The 21,891-nt window shown below is 45.7% G+C and overlaps 2 protein-coding genes across 2 annotated transcripts in view; one reads left to right on the forward strand and one right to left on the reverse strand.

The window, feature by feature from the left end:
• The first annotated feature begins 11,618 nt into the window (after positions 1-11,618).
• On the forward strand, positions 11,619-19,977 carry ZNF550 (zinc finger protein 550). The gene is made up of 4 exons (XM_004776867.3): positions 11,619-11,808; positions 14,051-14,177; positions 16,341-16,436; positions 17,352-19,977. Exons 1-4 carry the CDS (start codon positions 11,782-11,784, stop codon positions 18,365-18,367), a joined length of 1,266 nt encoding a protein of 421 aa, XP_004776924.1. The 5' UTR covers positions 11,619-11,781; the 3' UTR covers positions 18,368-19,977.
• The window catches only part of LOC101683162 (zinc finger protein 549-like), a 43,324-nt gene continuing 39,767 nt past the window's right edge, over positions 18,335-21,891 (reverse strand). Inside the window, exon 3 of the mRNA XM_013048123.2 lies at positions 18,335-18,422. Coding sequence (XP_012903577.1) covers positions 18,358-18,422 — 65 coding nt within the window. The 3' untranslated portion in view covers positions 18,335-18,357. The remainder of the gene's footprint in view (positions 18,423-21,891) is intronic.

Genomic DNA, 21,891 nt, shown 5'->3' on the forward strand with positions numbered 1-21,891 from the left:
TACCTCTGGTAGTATGTATGCAAAAGGTAAAGAGAAAAGGATCCATATATCACTATATAAATCTATATAGTGATATATATGTGATACATATATATAGTGATATATATGTGATATATATATACACACACAACAGAAATATGTATCACCATATATCAGTAAGGAAAGCCAGCAAACCATGATAAAAGAGAGCAAGAGGAAAGAGGAACAGAGAAAAACAACAAAACAACCATAAAACAAGTAACAGAATGGGAATAAGTACATACCTAGCAATAATTAATGTAAATGGTCTAAATGTTCCAGTCAAAAGTAGGGTGACAGAATGGATTAAAAAGCAAGAGCCATGTCTATGCTCCCTATAAGAGCCTCTTCAGACCTAAAGAAGTCTGCAGACTGGGGCAAAGAGATGAAAAAGCATTTGCCGTGCAAATGGAAGTGAAAATGAAACAAGGCTAGCAACACTTAGACAAAATAGATTTTAGAATTATTCATGCAATCGTATTAACCATAACAAATAATAATATCATATACTTTCTTATAGATTGTCTTTGTGACTCAGGAAAAAAGATATTTCTTCCCCTTGAAATTACTGTCTGTATTATACTCTGCATCCCACCCTTTCCCACATTCTCCATTCATTTATTTGTCCTCCTCTTTGTCTATCAGACTTAAAGGCATTCCTTTGCACTGTGTCTCTCTTACCTCCCTGTCCTTGAAATATGAACGTGACATTTAGCCTTGTCTATTTCACATCTGATGGCAGAAGCAGCTGCAGCCATCAAGTAAGTAGACTGGCTTCACCATCACCTTGTGGCCTCTTCCCTCTAGTCATCCTTCAGGCTAACTGACCAGCCAGTAAGTGCCCAATCTCAGCTAAAATCCTGAGTCTACTCCAAATGCCCTCCTAACTCCTCAATCCAGTGTCTCCACATGAATGTCTCAAATGCACCTTGAGCTCATATTCCAACACCCTCAACTTCAGTTAATAGTCTTGCCATCCAAACAACTTTGAAACCCAGATTCAATATTTGGCCATAATTCCCTATGTTGGGGTCCATTATCAAAGGAATGAGACTGGGACAAAGTGAAAGCTATGCAAAGCCTTATTCTATGCCAAGCATTAGAAGTTAGACTGACTGGCCAGGGGAATGAGACTGAGACAAAGTGAAAGTTATGTAGAGCTTTATTCTATGCCAAGCATTAGAAGTCAGACTGACCAGCCAGGGCCACCTCTGAAGAGAGCGACCCCGCCCCCCGATCTCACAGGCTGGTTTTATAGGGCATACCCACAGACACACGGTACGTGGCTTCTACTGTTAAGGCATTTACTCCTGGAATCAATACCCGGAACCATACCAGGAACTACCAGGGCATTTATTCCCAGAATGAAGTCCGTGGATGTAAACAACAATATGGCTACTTAGGCAATAAGGAGTTGCCTGGCTAAGCAGGCCCTAATAGTTAAACAGGTTTTAACATTAAATTGGCCCTAACATTCCCCCCTTTTCTTTGGAGATTAGTCAGTTCTTTGACTCTTCAGCCAGTTCTTGAGGGTGAAAACAGGCTGACCTAAGGTGTTGTTAACCTTGAGTGTTGTTCCATCCACTGTTTTTCTGATTTTCTATTGGGTTGTTTTAGGCCGATGAGGTGTCCTCTGGCTGCTGCTGAGTAGGAACAGGGTTTAAAGTGACCAATTTATGAAACCCTTTTGAGTCTTAGTTTTAGTCCACAGTTAGTGGGGTCCACCAGCAGTGGCTCCCATTTCCAGAGGGTGTCCTTGTTTTCAGCTCGTTTGACATGACACTCGTGAATCCAAGCCCTGATGCCTTCTACTTTTACTGTCGTGGGGGTGGTCAGGATGACATTGAATGGTCCCTCGCTTTCAGCGAGGCTCCAAGTTTTTCATTCGGTAGCGATGTATCCAAACCAAGTCTCCGGGTTGGTAAGGAAGCAGTTTTATTTCCATCTCTGTCTCAGTGTAGGCAGCTCAGATCCCTGCGTGTGCTCTTTTTAAGACAGACTGTAGAGCCTACAGTGACTGGAGTACAGACTGATAAGTCATTTCCATTAGGGCAACCTATTGTAGCCATGGGCAGAGTGGAGGGGTTCTCCTGAACATTATTTTAAAAGGGGTAACCTTGTTTAAGTAGGGTGTATATCATGCCCTAGGGAGGAAATTCCACACCTCCATCACCAGTCTTCAGAATTAACTTTGTCAAGGTCTCTTGAAGAGTCCAGTTCATTTTTTATTTGTCCAGAGTTCTGGGGCCGGTAGGCACAGTGTAGTTTTCAATTAGTTCCTATGGCCTTAGCCAATGTCTGTGAGACTGAACTCACAAATGCAGGGCCATTGTTTGACCCAATTATGAGAGGCAACCCAAATCTAGGAATTATTTTTTTTTTCTAGTAGCTTTTTGGCTACTATTCCTGCCATCTCATGTTTGGCAGAAAAAGTCTCTACCCAGCCTGAAAAGGTATCCACAAAAACTAACATATACTTGTGTCCATACTTTCCCAGTTTCGTCTCTGTAAAATCCATTTCCCAATAAATTCCTGGTTCCTTACCTCTTCCTCTTTTCCCTCATCCCATTCTAGATTCTCTCGCATTGACCACCTGACATCTACCAACCACATCCTGGGCCATACACCCTAATTTAGAAACCTGGAACTGCTTGCCCATAAGCTCCTTAAGCTTGCGTGTCCCCAAATGAGGGCCCTGATGTATTTGGCTGTCGTGGCCGGCGTGACAAATCGATCAGGAACGTGAGGGTAAGAGGATGGTGAAAAGAAATTAAGAGACAAAAAGATGGGGACAGGAGGAGCACTGAGGAGGATGTCCAACAGTGCTAAGTTTATTCAAAGCATTAAGGCCATATATATAGTGATAATAGGAGAAGCAATACATCTGTGTCTAGTTAAACAACCACGAGTTCCCATAATAAGTTTCACATTTAACTGTATGCAGACCTCATGACGCGAAATGGCTGATGCCAGTACAATTGTTCTGTATTGATACAGCAAACCTGAAAGTAATTTATGGGCTGTACAAGGGTAGCAAGGACCAGCCATGAACTTATAACCCCAACCGAATTGTTCTCATTTGTTTAGCAAGCATGTGGGAAGTCAAGTAGGCAAGTGCACAACACATAGCACAGACCCTTTCTCAGTGCTACTTTTCCCATCCTAAACCTTTTGTTAGGTTATTTGGACTTTAAAGGAGGCACAAGTCAGGGCCTGGTTTGGTCCTCGTCTCAAGCCTTATTGCGGCCTCCCACATTTGGCTTACTAATTTTTTTCCTACTCTTTGAGGAAAAATTAACTTTTCTTCCCTAGTCTTAGCCCAATCCCCTTCATAGTCTGATTTAGTCCATTTTTGTAAATATACTTGCATCCTTGACAAGGAGGACCGTGGCAGCAATTATGCGGAGGCAAGGGGGGAACCCAGCCACTACTAGATCTAGTTTCTTGCTAAGATAGGCTACTGGCCTTTGCCAAGGCCCCAGAGTCTGAGTTAAAACTCCTTTGGCCATCCTTGCCTTTTCATCCACATACAAGTGGAAGGGCTTAGTAACATCTGGGATGGCCAGTGCTGGGGCACTCAGTAAGGCTGTTTGTAATTCCCAAAATGCTCCTTCTGCCTCAGCTGTCCACTCTACCATAGTGAGTCCTCCCTCAGTTTGTAGAGAGGTCAGGCACTCTCCGCAAACCACGGTATCCACAGCCTACAGTAGCTCACTGTCCCAAGAAACTCCCTCACTTCTTGGGGCGTGGTGGAGCTGGGGTATCAGGTGATCACCTGTTTTCTGGACTCAGACAGTGAATGCATTCCTTCATGGAGATCAAAGCCAAAATAAGTGGCATGGCTCTGACAAAGCTGTGCTTTTTTTGTTGACACCCAATACTCTTTCTCCTGCAGAGTCTGTAAGAGAGCTCTTGTCCCCCGCAAGCATGAGTCATAGTCCTCAGCGGCTATCTCTGCTATTCCCACTAACTAAGTCAGGTTCTTCCTTTAAATCCTTCAATTTTCTGAAGTTCCCTCCTTATATTTGGGGCTGACTGACTGGCAAAGGCAAGATCATCTAAACGAGCTGTTGTGCAATTTCTCTGAAGTTTACCTCAAGTTGTCTAGTTTAGGTAAACAAACATTTAAAGACAACAAAATCTAGAACTTAATATCCACAAAGGCGTGTTACTGAAACATAATTTTTCTCTCTAGAATAACCCTCATTTCCAGAGATAGCCAAATCAGGACTAATTTATTTGAAAAACAAGTCCAGATTTAACAAACTTGGCCTAATTATTTACATAAGCTCAGCAAGAACAGTAAGTGATCATATAGATCTTTTAGAATCTGCTTTTTAGGGGCACCTGGGTGGCTCAGTGGTTTGGGCTGCTGCCTTCGGCTCGGGTCATGATCTCAGGGTCCTGGGATCGAGCCCCGCATTGGGCTCCCTGCTCCGCAGGAAGCCTGCTTCCCTCTCTCTCTCTCTCTCTCTCTCTGCCTGCCTCTCTGCCTACTTGTGATCTCTGTCTGTCAAATAAATAAATAAAATATTTTAAAATTAAAAAAAAAGAATCTGCTTTTTAAAAAATTTTTTTCAATTTATTTATTTTCAGAAAAACAGTATTCATTATTTTTTCACCACACCCAGTGCTCCATGCAATCCGTGCCCTCTATAATACCCACCACCTGGTACCCCAACCTCCCACCCCCCGCCACTTCAAACCCCTCAGATTGTTTTTCAGAGTCCATAGTCTCTCGTGATTCACCTCCCCTTCCATTTTACCCCAACTCCCTTCTCCTCTCGAACACCCCTTGTCCTCCATGATATTTGTTATGCTCCACAAATAAGTGAAACCATATGATAATTGACTCTCTCTGCTTGACTTTTTCACTCAGCATAATCTCTTCCAGTCCCGTCCATGTTGCTACAAAAGTTGGGTATTCATCCTTTCTGATGGAGGCATAATACTCCATAGTGTATATGGACCACATCTTCCTTATCCATTCGTCCGTTGAAGGGCATCTTGGTTCTTTCCATAGTTTGGTGACCGTGGCCATTGCTGCTATAAACATTGGGGTACAGATGGCCCTTCTTTTCACGATATCTGTATCCTTGGGGTAAATACCCAGGAGTGCAATTTCAGGGTCATAGGGAAGCTCTATTTTAGAATCTGTTTTGCTGGAACTTCTTGTAAGGAATCTCTCAGCTGAACTTGTAATAGCCTCTCCAGGCCAGAAGCCAAGCCATATACTTGTCATCAGACATGCCTGCAATACCAGTCAATTTGGGTGAATTCATCTTCCTAAGGTCCCCAAAGTATCCTGAGGTTCCTGCACCTGCCAGGAAGTGACATTCTTTACTCACCTGGTGAGGCTGCTGGGAATTCTGCAGGCCAACAGTTTCCAGGGGCTTTATGGCTCCAGGTTTTATAAAGTCAACCTTAGTTCCTTTAAGCTGTCTGGTCATATCCGAGTCTTTCTCAAATATGACATTCCAGTCTAAGCCTTGGTAAAATAATCAGTGTTTCCAATTGTGTTCTGTTATAAGGAGAACAGATTCTTATTGAACTTATGCAAATGACCGATTGTCATGGAAGAAAGAATACTTGCTGAGACCTTTTGAGTTTCAGAGGGTTCAGTTTGAGAGAAAAGTGAATGCTTTGATTTGTTTACAAATGAATATTTTTACATTTCTGTAAGTCACAGACATCTTAAGAAAAAAAAGTTTCCTTAGTCTGGAAAAGCAAACATTAGAGAACCAGCAATGTTTAAAATAACAGATACAACATTAAGAGACATAACATTACAATCTTTCAGTTCATCTAGTCCCATGTTACTAATTCTGGTTTAGTTAGAATGCAGCTCTTATTTCTGGAATTTTTTACCCATTTCAGTTCCAGGATTTCAACATATCAAAGACCTGTATTTGTCCTGAAAGTCTCCCATATGAATTTCCTTTAAGGTGGAATGCATTTTACAAGAGAATTAAAACAATTACAAATGACAAAAACTCAAAATATATTTGGTTAAATATCAAGTGATGACCCTTATCAAAACATTAAAACTTTAGGAAATGCATAGAATCTCTATAATAATTATAGCATTTATCTAAATGTAACCCAAGGTTTATCATTGGTTTAGCAGTACTTCCTGAGTAACTTAGCATATCAATGAAAAGCCTTATGAGTCAAAGAGATCTCATTTATAATTTAAATTTTGTTGGCAACTGTTAAAATCTAAGTTTTAAAGCACATGCTTAAATAGGATTATGGATGTTTAAAATATGATAAAACAAAACAGAAACTGGTTTCTCTGGGAAGGCAAAGAGAAAACCATTTACAGTCTTTTTTTAAACAGCAGATCAATTAATACATAATAGTTAACATTTACTTGAGTGGATCACCAATATAGATTTGTCATGAGAGAGGGCTTTAGTCTTCCTTCCTTAAATACTATGCCTCATTTGAACAGAAACATTTTACAGGAAAAGATTTATTAGTATTTTTTTCCTTCTTGTGAATAAATCCATCAAAACTGATCTAATATGGTCAAATTTTCAAAATATTTCATTGTTTCCTTTTAAACCTATAAACCAAGGCAAATAAAAGTCACTTTCCCCAAGCCTTCTACGACTTACTATATACCCTCAAGTTTAGTTTTTATTATCTCCTTTCATGTTCTGGTGCAACCAGACATTTTTACTTTTAGACAAAACTATTTACTCTCTTAGGCCCTCTTTATTTGTGTGTACAGTTTTTTTAAACTTACTATCAGTCAACTGCCTTTTCTCTGGTTTTTCAGAAAACATTAAAACTTTTGATAAGGTACTTCTGGGTGGCTCAGTTGGTTAAGCAGCTGCCTTCGGCTCGGGTCATGATCCCAGTGTCCTGGGATCAAGTCCCACATTGGGCTCCTTGCTCGGCGGGGAGCCTGCTTCTCCCTCTGCCTCTGCCTGCCATTCTGTCTGCCTGTGCTTGCTCTCTCCCCACCCCCTATCTCTGATAAATAAATAAAATCTTAAAAAATAAAAAAATAAAAAAACTTTTAATAAAAACCTTATGGCGTTTTTCTTTTGGTTATCCATCCTGACCATACCTAATTTTTTTTTTCTGAAAATTTCCCTTCACAAATATTTTACAGCTTTCTTTTGTATCCAGGTTTTTTACCAAGCCATTTCCTTACAAAAAAACCATCTCACTTAGGACAAAATTACCTTTTTCTTTAACAAAATCTATTCCCATTCCTCATCTTTCTTATGTGTATCCTACTTTTTTACATATAGGGTTATTTCCTTTAGTTCTGTCAGTCTTAGTTACAGTTAGCAGAATTTTCTATTCTTAGAAACACTTCAGTTTCTAGTGATGGTTAAGTATTAACCAATTGTGAACAGTTACAACAGAATTGCAGTAAGAAGTCAAAAGCATGAACCTACATCAAGTACTCAATGCTTTAGTATTTTATCTCATTTGGTTAAGACCTAGATGTCCATAATTTAATTCCATTTGTCATCCAACCAAAACTTCAAAGTTTCAGGTTACCAAAGACTTTGAAAGTTACTTTAACAATTACCCATTAAAACTTTGAGACAGACAATTAACGATCAGTTCAGTTATTTCTTTGCCAATAGCTTTTAACAAATAGCATGAGCTTATTTGACCTTCAGTAAACTTTGATTGAAGTTTTACATTTACTGCTGTAACTTTAAAGACATGTCTATCTTTTTTTTTTAAAGATTTTATTTATTTATTTGAGAGACAAGTAGATCACAAGTAGGAAGGCAGAGAGAGAGAGAGAGGAGCAAGCAGGCTCCCTGCATAGCAGAGAGCCCGATGTGGGGCTCGATCCCAGGACCCTGGGATCATGACCCGAGCTGAAGGCAGAGGCTTTAACCCACTGAGCCACCCAGGCGCCCCAAGACATGTCTATCTTAATTAAAGCAACAAACTTAACTTAGTTCAAATACTGATTTACATTTCACCTGGATCCACTCCACTTTTAATGTTTACCTGAGACACGGGTGAGAAGATCTGGAGTGGGGGGTGTTAGGTCCAGGGGCTGCTCTTCTTGCTCCTTGACAGTGAAGAGGGAAGGAGCCATGGTGCAGGAAGCACTGGGGATAGTCTAGAGGCTAGTTATGCAGGCCACACCCAAGTCAGTTCAGAAACAGAAGGGGGAGTGCTGTCAGAAGGCAGAGAAAGGATTCCCAGTTTTAGAGAGTTTTTCTGGATAAACCTTGTCACCCAACTGGGTGGTTTTACCTTGAAAATCCTTGAAATTCTGGATAACAAGACTTAGGGGTGTCATAGGTCCCTTACTCTCCGCTTGCCCCATTTCTTCAAACACAACAAACAACACAACAGACAACAAAAAGACAAGACAAAGACAACTGCAGACCAGACCCAGCAGCCCTTCCTCAACCAGATATCAAGTCCAAGGGTGTGCAAGATATAATCCCAACTCAAAAATACAACCTGCTGGTGGGGATTTTCTTGGCGCCCTGACTGCCTACGGGGACTCGAACTCCCTGGCAGGCCCCCTGACCACCTAAGGGGATTCGAACTCCCTGGCAATCTCCCAGTGGAGGGTTGGGGCATCCCCACATCCACTCCAGCACTGGGGAGCAATGCTGCATCCAGCTTCTCCCTGGTGGGCTATACTCTGGAGTTCTGGAATCAGACAGACAGTCCATATCCTGCAAGATAAAATCTCAAGATCTTACCTCCGGAGGCTTTTCCCAGAAATTCTGATGCTGACTCAGTTCTAGTCGTAGATCCCAGACGAGCCCCTAGAATGTTGAGGCCCATTATCAAAGGAATGAGACTGAGACAAAGTGAAAGTTATGTGAAGCTTTATTCTATGCCAAGCATTAGAAGTCAGACTGACCGGCCAGGGCCCCTCCAAAGAGAGTGACCCCCTCCCGATCTCATAGGCTGGTTTTGTAGGGCATACCTACAGACCTAAGGTATGTGGCTTCTATTGTTAAGGCGTTTACTCCTGGAATCAATACCCGGAACCATACCAGGAACTACTGGGGCGTTTATTCCCAGAATGAAGTCCGTAGATGTAAACAACAATATGGCTACCTAGGCAATATGAAGTCACTCTGGCTAAGCAGGCCCTAATAGTTAAACAGGTTTTAACATTAAATTGGCCCTAATACCCTACACGCAGTGCTGAGAAATTGTGACTGCCTCAAGTAAGTCTGCTCCGATGTATGGGTGTCTCTTTTGTGACAAGACTTTGTTGTTGGTGTTTCCTATCCCATAGCAGTTCCCCATGCATCTTATACATGGTCTGCATGCAGTGGTCATGACTGTATAGATGATTATTTCATGCACCAATGAAATGGTTTTGTATCCTACTTCTATTGCTATTTCTGCATTTATTAACTAGAAATTTTAAAGAAACATAAAGAATTTTCCATAATCTTCTATTCAGGTTCCTCAAAATACAGTCTGTACCAAAAAGGGGAGAAAGAGCTTGATAACATTTGCTCTGTTTAGCGATTTTCAGAATAATTATTTGGATCATTAACATCATCCTCAAACAATAACCAAATACTTTTTGTTTTTGTTTTTGTTTTTGTTTTTGTTTTAGAGAGAGAGAGTGAGAGGTGGGAGGACAGTGAAGGGGCAGAGGGAGAGAAAGAATTGGTTTTTTAAAAATTTATTTTAGACAGAAAGAGCACATGAGTGGAGGAAGAGAGGGAGGGAGAGAGAATCCTCAAGCTGACTCCGCACTAAGTGTAGAGACTGATGTGGGGCCCAGTCCCAGGATCCTGAGATCATGACACCAGCTGAAAGCAAGAGTTGGACATTCAACCCACTAAGCTACCCAGGTGCCCCCAAATGTTTATCTCAGGGATAAGATGCCCCCTTTGCACTTGTACTCAGATTATGACCATAGTAGCCACTACCACAGCAGGAAAAAACATTTGTCAGTGGCTCTTCTTTTCAGGTAAGTCTACGATTTTAAAAATAATTGTATCTGTGTTTGTTAGGGCTGTTGTAAAGGAAATAGAATCGACTGAGTGGCTTATAAACAACAGAGATTTAATTTCTCACAGTTCTGGAGACTGTAAGTCCAAGATCAAGGTGATGGCAGATTTGGTGTCTCGTGAGAGCCCACTTTCTGGTTCAACATAGCTTCTTCACAGTGTCCTCACATGGTGGAAGGGTCAAGGAAACTTCCTAGTATCTCTTTATAAGGGTACCAATTCTATTATTAAGGCAGAGCCCTCACGACCTAATCACCTCTAGGGAGGTGAGGAGACACAGATGGAATTGCTGGGGTTGGAATACTGAGATGTATCCATACATGGAAGAATTTTTTTTTTTTTTGCATGGGAAATAGGCAAAATGCCACATCATCTGGTTCCTCCTCCTCCTCTTCTCCCTCCCCCTCCTTTTTTAGTGGGGTAGAGGCAAGGGGAGAGAGAGAGAATCTTAAGCAGGCTTCACGCCCAGCACAGAATCCAATGCGGGGTTCAGTCTCACAACCCTGAGATCATGACCTGAGCAGAAATCAAGAGTTGGATGCTTAACAGACTAAACCACCCAGGCACCCTGGACGTGAAACTCACAAAGTTGACTCTAAAGCTTCAGTCTATTTGGAGAGCAACAAGATGTTTATTAGTTCCAAGTTCTGAGTGAAGGTACTTTGTATCTAAATGATACTATAAAAATAACACTATGATATCTTGTGTTACTCCCCCACACAGTGAATGCGGGAGTAAGTGCCCCTTATGGAGTCTTTAAGCAACACTACAACAAGGCTGTTTAAATTATACACAGTGGCATATGGAATTAAAGGTATCTTTACACTCACAGCTCCTAGAAGAGGTGGCACTGTACCTCATACAAGTGGCCAGATGGGGCCAGGGAACTGGCTAGACCAAGCAGGTGGGGGAGCCCAGAGTGAGGGAGTCAAAGGGGAGTACACAAAAGACTTAAGGGAATTCATTCATGCCCTGGAATGTCACTAGATCACAGGGAAGGATAAGAAAAGGAAGTTGTATAGGGGACTAACCTTATTATCACACCGGGGTACCTGCTCACGTGGGTGGGGTGCTCACAGCCTGATGTAGGACGTTGAGGCAGCAGGAAAACGTGGTTTTATTTTTCTTTTTAAAGATTTTATTATTTATTTGACACACACAGAGAGAGAAAAAGAACACCAGCAGGCAGGCAGAGAGGGGGAAGCAGGCTTCCTGCGGAGCAGAAAACCCGATGCAAGGCTCCATCCCAGGACTCTGGGATCATGATGACTGAGCCAAACGCAGAGGCTTAACCCTCTGAGCCACCCAGGCGCCCCAAAACGTGGTTTTAAAGCATTTACAGTACAGTGTGACTGCTCGCTCCATGAGGAAATTTAAAATAAAAAGATGAAGAAAACGCAATTTGGGAAACTGCGGAAATTTCGGTGCGTCCCCTTTGTGAGTATCCAATGCTGCCCCGTTCTTCTCTTGAGCCTCCGCGCACCCTCTCCCAGCGCCCGGGTTCTAGAAAGAGCTGAGGAGCATTCCTCACTGGGTAGGAGGCAGGACAAAACTACATTACCCAGAAGGCCGTGCCGCCCGAAGGGGCGTCGCTGGGCCCGCTAGTAGAGGCGGGACTTCCGGCGTCGCGCGTGGACGTGTTTGTGACGTAGCAGGGGTGCGTGCGGGCTGTGAGTTACCGGCGGCTCATCGGGTGAACGGGGAAGGGCGGCGACTGGCCTCGCCCGCACACCTGCGGGACGCAGGGGTGGGCGGGCTGAGCCCGCAGGAGCCCCGCGGCCCGATGGCGCGGTCCCTGGATCCGGCGCAGGTGAGTGGGCGTGCGGGCAGGCGGTGTCCTGCGCCCCTGAGCTTCGCCGCTTCGGGTGGGGACTTCTCCGCTCCAGAAGGCAGGTCGGGGTCCCGTGGGGGAGCGCCTATCTCTTTGGCAGCGGGTGGGATGCTGTGTGGAAGGGACAGGTGTGGCTCCTGCAGTCCTCCCCGGTTCCCGCCCCGCTCCGCCCCGAGTGTCCAGACCTGTAGTGCCCAGCGCGGATTCTGGCCGCGCCCCTTCCCGACCCCGTGACCTTGAGCGAGGTCCTCTCCCGCGCTGGACTCTTTTTTTCTCAGGTGTGAAACGGAGGAGTATGTACAGTTCCTCGTCCTGGGTTGAGGGAACTAGAAAGGGTCCGTGGGTGTTGTGTGTCCCCGGTGTCCAGCAGGGTCCCGGGAGCATCGCTCTGGGACCTCTCTCCTCGGAGATGTCTCCTGAGCCTGTGTTGGTCTTGGCTCAGCCCAGTGGGAGTCTGACCTCTGCCCCTTCCTGGCCTCTAGCCGCTAAAGCTAAGGGCTGGGGTGGAGGAGCTGCAGGAGTGGTTTTTTGGAATTGCTGCTGTGCTAGGGCAGAAAAGACGGAAGGGCAGGCTGGGGGCTAGGAAGGCCAGGCAGTTTATCTTTCCGTTAACAGCAAATGGAGCTGGCTTTCCCCTGACAGTAGTGAATCTGTTTTCGCTCAGTTTAAGACACTCAGATTTGAAAAATGAGTCCATTCAAATGGCCGGTGATGATAGTGTGCAGTAGCGTGTGCCATTGGACACAAACGCACAAGGGGATCCAGGTGAGTTTCCAGCAGTCAGCCCTGTTGTACCCTCTTCATAGCCTTGATCATGGTGAGCGCTTTTCTCACTCCCATCCACCGGGCACCCTCCCTCACTTTATTTCAGACCCACTCCAGTGTGCCATCCTGAAAGATGCCTTCCGTGTTGCCCCATGTAAAGTGGACTACAATCTTTTTAGTCTCCTTACTCTATTTTCTTGTCTTTAGATTCTTTAGGGCCCTCTGACATTGTCTTGCTGATTTTAGTTGCTTATTTAGGATGTGTTTCCAGCCCTGGATGGTGAGCGCCTATTGCTGCCCTATGCCAAGATCTAGAACGGCCTGGGCTTGTAAAAGGTACTCAGTAAATAGTTGAATGAGTGAATGGGTCTCCCCCTCAGGGGCTCCCATCATACTTAGATCAAATGCACGCAGCCCCCTCTCTGGCCCTCAGGGCTCTGTTCCTCAGTGCTCCCCTTCAGATCTTCCCATGCTCACTGCACCCAGTTGGGTGGTACTGAACTTGCCAAAGTCCTTCCCATATTGCAGCCATTGCCCTTGCACTTCCCTTCGTCCCAGGTCCTGTCCCCACGTCCCTGCAGGGCTGTGCCCTGTACTCTCTACTCTTGTGCATCCATGTCACCACTTAAAATAGCCTTTTTTAAGGTGCTTGTTTTCTGGTAATGCTGTCATCTTTTACTGGATGTTCAGATTCTTTCTCTGCTCCTTGAAAGTGAGACTGTGGGAAACTTTCTAGAGCTTCCTGAGCCTCCGGCTGCTGGAGGTAATGGTGGCATTCACCTTGTGGGCTGTGGGAGGGTTAGGAAAAGTCACAAAATACATTGAACACATTCCAGGCCAGGCACTCCACTGTTTGCCATGTGAACATTTTCTCTTTACTTCTCAGAACTGCCTGGTGAAGTAGGAACGATTAATTGTACTGATGTGGAAGTCAAGGCTTAGAGAAATGATTGGGTGTCCACCCCATGGTCACAGCTGGCAAGTGTCTGCTTCAAGAGTCTTAATAAAGTCCCTGGGAGTCTGGATCCAGAATAGGGGATTTTAAGTCACTTTATCTCCGTGTGAAGCCCTCAGCTGGGGCGGGCACAAGGGGAGGACCAGGGAGACTGAGCTACTGTTGCTGCAGTTCTCATTGTTGGGATTATCATCGCAATCACTTTCCCCGTTCTTCTGATGTCCCAGATCACCTACTGTCTGCCCCCACGGTCTTCCTGGGAATGCTACTGTCTGTTATCTCCAGCAGCTTCCCAGAGGAGGTTTTCTCTCAGCCATGACTGCATTATGTCCAAAGGCTGCATGTGTCTCCCCCTTGAGCCCAGCACAGAGCTCTGCTCTCAGGAGGCCTCATTGAGTCAGGCCTGGGTCTCTCCATATCTTGACCAGAGACTGAGTTATAGGGTTCTGACCCCATCCAGCAGCACAAGATCAACATCATTACCTCTGTTTGATTTTTCAGGTTTTGGTGACCTTCAAGGATGTGGCTGTGACCTTCACCCAGGAAGAGTGGGGACATCTGGACCTGGACCAGAGGGCCCTGTACCAGGAGGTGATGCTGGAGACCTGTGGGCTTCTGGTCTCATTGGGTAAGGGCTCACCTCTCATCCCTGTGGGGCAGCCCACCCTTCTTGATTCCTGGCTGATTAAGAAGGTCACAGGAGCCATCTTCCGTCTTCCCCAAAGACCCTGCAGTTTTCTGAGTCCTTGTCCTTCTACCTGGTCTCCCTGTGTCAGGTCTGCATTAGGGATCATTTGGAGAGAAACAGCCTTCTTCTGAACGCAGACTCACCCCAAGACTCAGCACACTCAGGCTGCGGTCTGATGTCCATATTCTAGACTACACAGGAGTCTCTTGGGTTAGGTGTCCGGGGCCCAGTTAGCACAGCTGTGAGTGATGGGTTGTTCTCAGGAGAGAGGGTAAGTCAGGCACATCCCCATATTTGTCATCAGTGCCCCAGGGATCTTCCTGAACAACACGGTCTCTGTAAAAAGACCCGTGGTGTCTTCATGATCATCACATGTTCTCCTGAGGCCTAGGTCACAGCCCTCCACTGGAGCAGGAGATGCTTTAGAAAGTGCACAGGAATGTCACAAAATGCCAGGGGTGGACACCTTGAGAAAGCCAGTCCTTTGACCGCCTCTGTCTAGAATGCTGATTGTTGTCAAGAGAAAGTCTCAGAACAGTGCTGAGTATTTCAGGTGCCCTAATTGTGGGTAATTTTTCCAGCAGAAGGAACAGCCTCTGGCTCACAATCCGGAGCTCTCTGCATGAACTTGCTGGGCTCTAATGGCATTACTTTGATTCTGTTGTTTTGATGGTAACCTGCCATTTGTGGAAAGTGAACTTGACTCTTTTCATTTACCACAGCAAAACAAAGAGTTCCATTTGAGAACAAAACACTTAACAAAAATTAAATGGGGTCCATTTAAAGAGAAGCCATCAGTGACAATGACGCCCTGTGTGTGAGAATACAGACCAGTCACTCTGAGTTAGGTGGGAAGGTGGATGCCAGTTCTTAGATGAGTTGTGATGAGTTGTAGGAGAATTAGGGGAACTTAGGAGTATTTAGTCAGGTGGTCATAACCCATCATGGGTGCTGCAAAGAAGGCATCTCAGGGAGTGACATTGGAACTAAGCATTGAAGCTTGGAGGGGAGGTGGAGGAGGGGTTCCAGGTAGAGGAACCATATAAGAAAAGGCCCTGAGGGGAGAGTGGGCTCAACTCCTGTCAGAGCCAAAGGAACGTCTGGTTCACCTTTTCTGCTGCCCCTCAGTGCCAGGCACATAGGACACATCGGTGACCGTTACTGAGACCTGCCTGAATGAGTCCCAGCCTGAGGGTCAGAATCTGCCAGTGGAGACTTCCGTGGGTCCTGATACCTCAGCCCTTGAAATGCTGTGCGGAACCCACCTGGCTGTGTTGAGCCGTATCTGGCTGCATGAAACAAAAACAAGCTGGAAAGTGGCTTTCCTTGAAGGAAATTCCCCATCTCGCCTAATGGGAAGCCCCAGGGTGGGGCTGCCCTGGATTGGAGGTTGCAGTTACATAGTTCTGTCCTCAGTGATATGAAGGTTCTCTCTGCTCCTCTTCCTGGACCAGGCATCAGCCTGTTCCTCAGGCTGGCGCTTTTGCAGGCCTGTGGGGTGCTGCAGCTAGGACTGGGGAAGCAGCCTCCTTGTTCAGCCTCCTTTCATGCTGGAATAAAGGCTTTGTCTTCAGCTCAGGTTACCTGCCTGTCTCAGATTACCAGTCCCATCAGAGATGCCATTCACTGATTTCTTCCCCTGGCAGGTTTTAGTTCTCTTGGGGAGAGAGAATTCCCTAGCGAGAGAGCCCAGAAATACTGATGGCTAGGCCTCAGCCCAAGCACTTTTGTTTCTTTCTGTTTGAGGTTGGAACCAAGCATCCCTAAGTGTTTCTGAAGCACAGGGTGTTCGAGAACAGCGACTTAGATTAATTACAGAATCCCTTCTGGAAGGAGGGGCTCACCTTCCTGGGGTCCCATGGCTGTGTGTGAAATGGCTTTTGCCGATGAGATTCAAAGACATTGATGTTGTCTGGACGGACAGGACTATCTTCTGTGGCAGTTGAAGCCAAGAATGAGATTTGTGCACTTGGTTTTCAGGTCACACATCAGCATTTTCTTCACAGCTTCATCCAGGTCTTGGCCCTGCCATGAAGTCCCACATGGGATGGAGATACTGCTTTTTTCTCATACACCACGACCTGTTTCTTTCTCCATCAACAGGGCATCCAGTTCCCAAAGCAGAGTTTGCCCACCTGCTGGAGCATGGGCAGGAGCTGTGGACAGGAAAGGGAGGCCTCTCCCATAGCACCTGCTCAGGTAGGAGCAGACAGGTGGTTGGGGGTTGTGGGGTGGTCAGGGAGCCTTCAGCAGGCAAGGAACCAGTGCCTCTGAACTTGTGAGCTCTTGGTCACATTCCTGGAGAACTGAATGAGAATGGAGTCTGCTAGTCTCTCAGATGAAGAAATTGTGCTTTGAAGAAGAAAGTAACCCATCCAAGACCACTCACTTGGTAGAGGCAGGACTGGAACAATGGCTTTCTGGCTGCAGAATGCGCTTAACTACCACGTGATGCCTCCCAGCAGAGCAGAAGCTTGTCATTTATACCATTGGTCTCAGAGTGTCCCTCCATCCCTCTTCTTCAGTCTTAATTCTCTTCCTTTCATGATCACCCTTCATTGTTGGCTTCACCAGGCATCTGGGGCCCTCTCTTCCTTTAACTGTTCAGCACTCCCCAAGAGTGACCCTACCCATGCTTGTTCGTTCCATTCCAACCCAGTGCTCCTTTCCTCTTCCTCTCTCTGGCAATTCTAATTCTCCATTAGGACTTAGCTCATGGGACACTTCTATGGGAAGATGACCTCTTTTTCTTCCCAGTCCTATTTGGGGCCACTTCTGTGTACTCTCTTAACACCAAGAGATACCAATTCTTGAAGCAAATACCCCACAGACAGTGTTCTCAAAATTGTCCTCCCTCCTCTTCTCCGGACTGTGAGGAGGGGTCTCCACTCCAGATCCTCGGTTCCCTGGTCCAGCCTGTCCTCGGGTTTTTCCCTTGAATGGTGTCAAGGCTACAAGGACCGTAGACAGTCATGGGAAACCCAGGATCCAGAGGTGGGGAACACAGCAGTCCCGGGGCGCTGTTTCACTCTCACTTTCCCACTGAAGTGTTGAGTTTGTTTCTTCCGTATTGAATCACTAGAAGTCCCCGTCTGTGTGTTGGCTTCTCTGCAGGTGACAGCATGAGACTTCAGACCAGGGACCCAAGCACTCCTCAGCTGGTTTTGTCTGAGGGAGTCTTGCTCCAGGGAAGCCTGACTCAGGGATCTTCAAAGGACTCCAGGTTGGCGCACGCCAAGGATTGGGAAGGGCTTGTGCAAATGCAGAAAGGTCAGTTGAAGCCTGGGACAGATGCTCAAAAAGAGACCCATCTTGGGAAAATGAGCCTTGAAGATGATGGTTTGGGGACAGAGGATAATCTGCACTCCTGGGTGTTACAGGAAAGAGTGTCTCAGGGACATGTTCTCCATGACTGTGACCCACAGGGACGCAGTAAAGGCCGTACGATTCATGCCGGGAATATTGTCTACAAATGCAAGCAGTGTGGGAAGGGTTTTAACCGGAAGTGGTACCTCGTTCGACATCAGCGGGTTCACACTGGAATGAAGCCCTATGAATGCAATGCATGTGGGAAAGCCTTTAGCCAGAGCTCAACCCTTATTCGCCACTACCTCATTCATACCGGGGAGAAACCATACAAGTGCGTGGAGTGCGGGAAGGCCTTCAAACGCAGGTCCTACCTCATGCAGCACCATCCAATTCACACTGGGGAGAAGCCCTACGAGTGCAGCCAGTGTCGAAAGGCCTTCACCCACCGCTCTACTTTTATTCGGCATAACAGGACCCACACTGGAGAAAAACCCTTTGAGTGCAAAGAATGTGAGAAATCCTTCAGCAACAGAGCACATCTGATTCAGCACTACATCATCCACACGGGAGAAAAGCCCTACGATTGCATGGAGTGTGGGAAGGCCTTCAGATGCAGCTCGGAACTCACGCAGCACCAGCGGATTCACACCGGGGAGAAGCCCTATGAGTGTGCCCAGTGTGGGAAAGCCTTTCACCGGAGCACGTACCTCCTTCAGCACTCTGTCATCCACACGGGGGAGACACCGTACAAGTGCCTCGAGTGTGGGAAGGCCTTCAAACGCAGGTCACACCTCCTGCAGCACCAGCGGGTTCATACTTGAGAGAAGTGCTCTTGGTGCCATGAATGTAGAAAGGCCTTCGCCTGCTTCTGCTCTTCTGTCCGTCATGAGGGGAGCACAGTGGAGGAAACAAAAAACAAAAACCCTCTCAGTATAAAGAATGTCGGAGAGGTTGTTTTTGGGTCTTCAGGCACATGAGTGGTCATACTGGAAAGGAGGCCTGTGATGCAGTGAACATGAGAAAGCCTCCAGCCACTGCTCTCCGCCCACTCATCATGGGGTTCACACTGGAGAGAATTTTGAGAAGGCAGGTCACCCATGGGTCCACCTCTGTCTGCATCAGAGAAAGCCTCAGGGAAACACATTCTGAAGGCAACTACTGAGGAGTCATTTTAGCCAGAAGAAGATACTTAACCATCTGAGAATGTGTAACAAACGGGAACCACATCCTTGTCATTACTGTGAGAAAACCTGTGACAGGTCAGCACTTAAGAGTCAGATGGAATGGGACACAGCGTAGGCCTTACTGTGAGAAGGATGTGGGAGACAGGCAGTGGGTACTGTGCACTTACAAAGACTTCCGACCACACATTTTCCCCTTGGTTGATGCTTAGAAAGCCATCTCAGCATTTTTTTTTTTAAAGAAGAAGGAAAAGGGGATGGAAATCTAGACTGTAAATGGAAAAAACAAATGTCTTCACAAACTTTCAGATTTCCCTGCCAAACCTCTTACAGTTTTTCATCAGTTTTATTATTTTGGTTGGGGGGAATGTTGGAGAGAAAGGGTCTCAGCCCTTCATTTTTATGTGTGTTTATGGCTCTTCTGTGTCAGGAAGCTGTCGTGAGGACAACTCTAGAGACGTTTGCTGGAAGCCTTGTTGCACACATCTCTACCCACAAGGAGCATCATTCTTTGTGAGAAATGTCAAGTCTGAGTCATGAGGTACTTGAACTTAGAAGGTTGGAATTCTGAAAGTAACATCACCTGCCACTTGCCTCTGATGTCTGAGAGCAGGGTCCGCATACAGCCGCATTAAAATATGCTCCCTTGGGACTGCTTAAGGCTTTGGTATTTATAAGTAAAACTCCTGTTTCTATGGTTTTTAAATGCCCAGTGTTCTCTCTTCCTCCCTATTTCTTGATTCCATTCTGCTCTTCTGTTTTCTTCATTTTCCCCTGACAAATGTGGAGGTGGACTTCTCAGCCAGGACCTAATTCTTTTGTGTTGTTGGGGTTTCACAGGTTAATCTCGTGGGGAGGACTATGCATTCCCCAGGCCCTCTCCACAGCCTTCTGGGGCTTACATTATTGCTAAAATCAGTGAGATGAAACACTCAGCTGAGGCAAAGTCATGATATGCCCAGAAAAACAGTATTCTCATTGTCTGATCTTATAAATGTGAAGTTTGGTTTCAAATAAAGTGTCAGGGATTTGAAGAGGAGACTCCAGTTGTGTACATGCAGGGGTTGGGTTTGTGTGGGCTTCACAGTTGCCACCGTGGACATCCTGTTCCTTGGGTGCCAGCATTGGAGGTGGTCATTTGAAATTCATCCTGTGGACTGTCCTTCAACCCTAGTTTTCAAGGTACACAAGGTAATCAATGTTAATGGGTTAAACATGTACAGAAAAAATAAAAAGTGATTATTTCCTCACTTGGAGCTTTCCTCACATCATTTTAAAAGACTACATACACAGTTCACATGTTCATAGTGGGCCTGAGCCTTTTTTTTTTTTTTTTTTAAAGATTTTATTTATTTATTTATTTGACAGAGAGAAATTACAAGTACACTGAGAGGCAGGCAGAGAGAGAGAGAAGGAAGCAGGCTCCCTGCTGAGCAGAGAGCCCGATGCGGGACTCGATCCCAGGACCCTGAGATCATGACCTGAGCCGAAGGCAGCGGCTTAACCCACTGAGCCACCCAGGCGCCCGGGCCTGAGCCTTTTTTGTGACACACATAGTATGATTGCCTTCTTTGTGAGTTCGTAAGAGTTTTTGTTTGATAGTGTGCATGGTTTTTTGTTCTTTGGAAAGGACATTTGACTCAAAAGACCCCTGCCCTCTTCTCTCCTCTCTCTGGAGGATGGTATATGTTGTAGCTGTGGTTGTACTTGTGGCTGAGCTGTGAACTTCAACAACTTCAAGTTCTTGTGAACTTCAAGAGAGTTGGAGAAACCCCTTTGGAAACATCATGGTTTTTACCAAAGGTTCTTCTTTGCATGCCTGGAATGCTGACCCCAGTTTGTTCCAAAGCAGGAGTGATGCATTTTCCACTAGATGGACATCTGAGGATTGGTTCCCTCAACTCCAAGGTCTTCGCATATAGTCTTAACATGTTCAGTGCCAGGACCTACTATATATTTGCTGCTGGCTCGGCAGGGGTCTCCTGAGACCTCCATCCTTCCTCCACATGACCACTTCTGTGTTCTGGGCACACTGAGGAGTGGGGTGCCTGGGTGACTGAGGTGGCAGTCTTGTCCTTGAGCACGGAGGGAGCTTAATGCCTAGGGTAGGTGAGCAGAGTACACTGGAATCTAAAAAGACAAGGAAGTTGAGCACATGGCTTTGCCGGATTCTTAACCACCTTGAAAATTTTGTCTCCAAAACAGGATTCTTCTCCATAGGTGAGTGTACTCAGGATACTCAACTTGAAGGGAGGGTGGTAGTGACTTAGTAAAGTTAGGATAAGCAGCAGAGTGGATTCTTATAAATGGATAAGAAAGTGAAGGTGACATTTAGTGCTCCAAGAAATCATTTATTGTATATCTTATGAGTGTCTTGGATTCTTTTAGATATATGAGTTGCACAAAACTGCCACTTGTAGACGGTGCACAGGAGAAGAATGAGGCACAAACAAGTCAGCTGCAAGAGCAAGGGAGCAGGGGACAATAGCAGAAAAGACTGTTGCCCCGGAACAACTCAGTCCCGTTTTTATTAGGTATAGACAGTAATCAACAGAAGGGCTGAAGAAGGCCACATATTCATTCATATGCCTTGTAGATAAACAAGAAGGAAGGCAAAATACGTCTGGTCAAGCAGTATAAAGTTTATAGTTGAGCAGCACATTCAAGGAGTTCATCAAATTAGCCACGGGTGCTCTCAGGGGAAGGGGAGATAGGGGAGAATGAAGCAGTTGGTGTTCTGGCCTGAGTGGCCCCGGGCGTCCCCCGCTGCTTGGCTTCAAAGCCCTATATGGTCCCTTCCCCCAGAGGCCTGTTGCCAGTATATGTTTTTCTTAAGGCTGCATCTAAACATGCTTGGTAACTTATTTCTCATGGGTTTTATTTTAAGTAGTACATTGTTCTGAGGGACAGTTACACAAAACAAAGGAATTTTGCCCTCATGGAACCTACTTTTCTGGGTGAGGAAATGCAATGTTCCTAACTCCCATAGCACGTGAGAAGGGGATGGGTTCTGTGGAAAAGAGGGGAGCAGGACGGCAGTGAAGAAAAAGGGAGGAGTCCTGACATTAGGATGTTCGCATTAGGGCTGGTACAGATGATGCGTTCTGGCATTTATTTTAGATGGTGAAAGAACCATCTATTTCTTTCTTTCTAATGTGTATGTG

The sequence above is a fragment of the Mustela putorius genome, unplaced genomic scaffold (assembly GCF_011764305.1).
Source record: "Mustela putorius furo isolate JIRA1106 unplaced genomic scaffold, ASM1176430v1.1 tig00000196_pilon_pilon_pilon, whole genome shotgun sequence".
Classification (NCBI taxonomy): domain Eukaryota; kingdom Metazoa; phylum Chordata; class Mammalia; order Carnivora; family Mustelidae; genus Mustela; species Mustela putorius.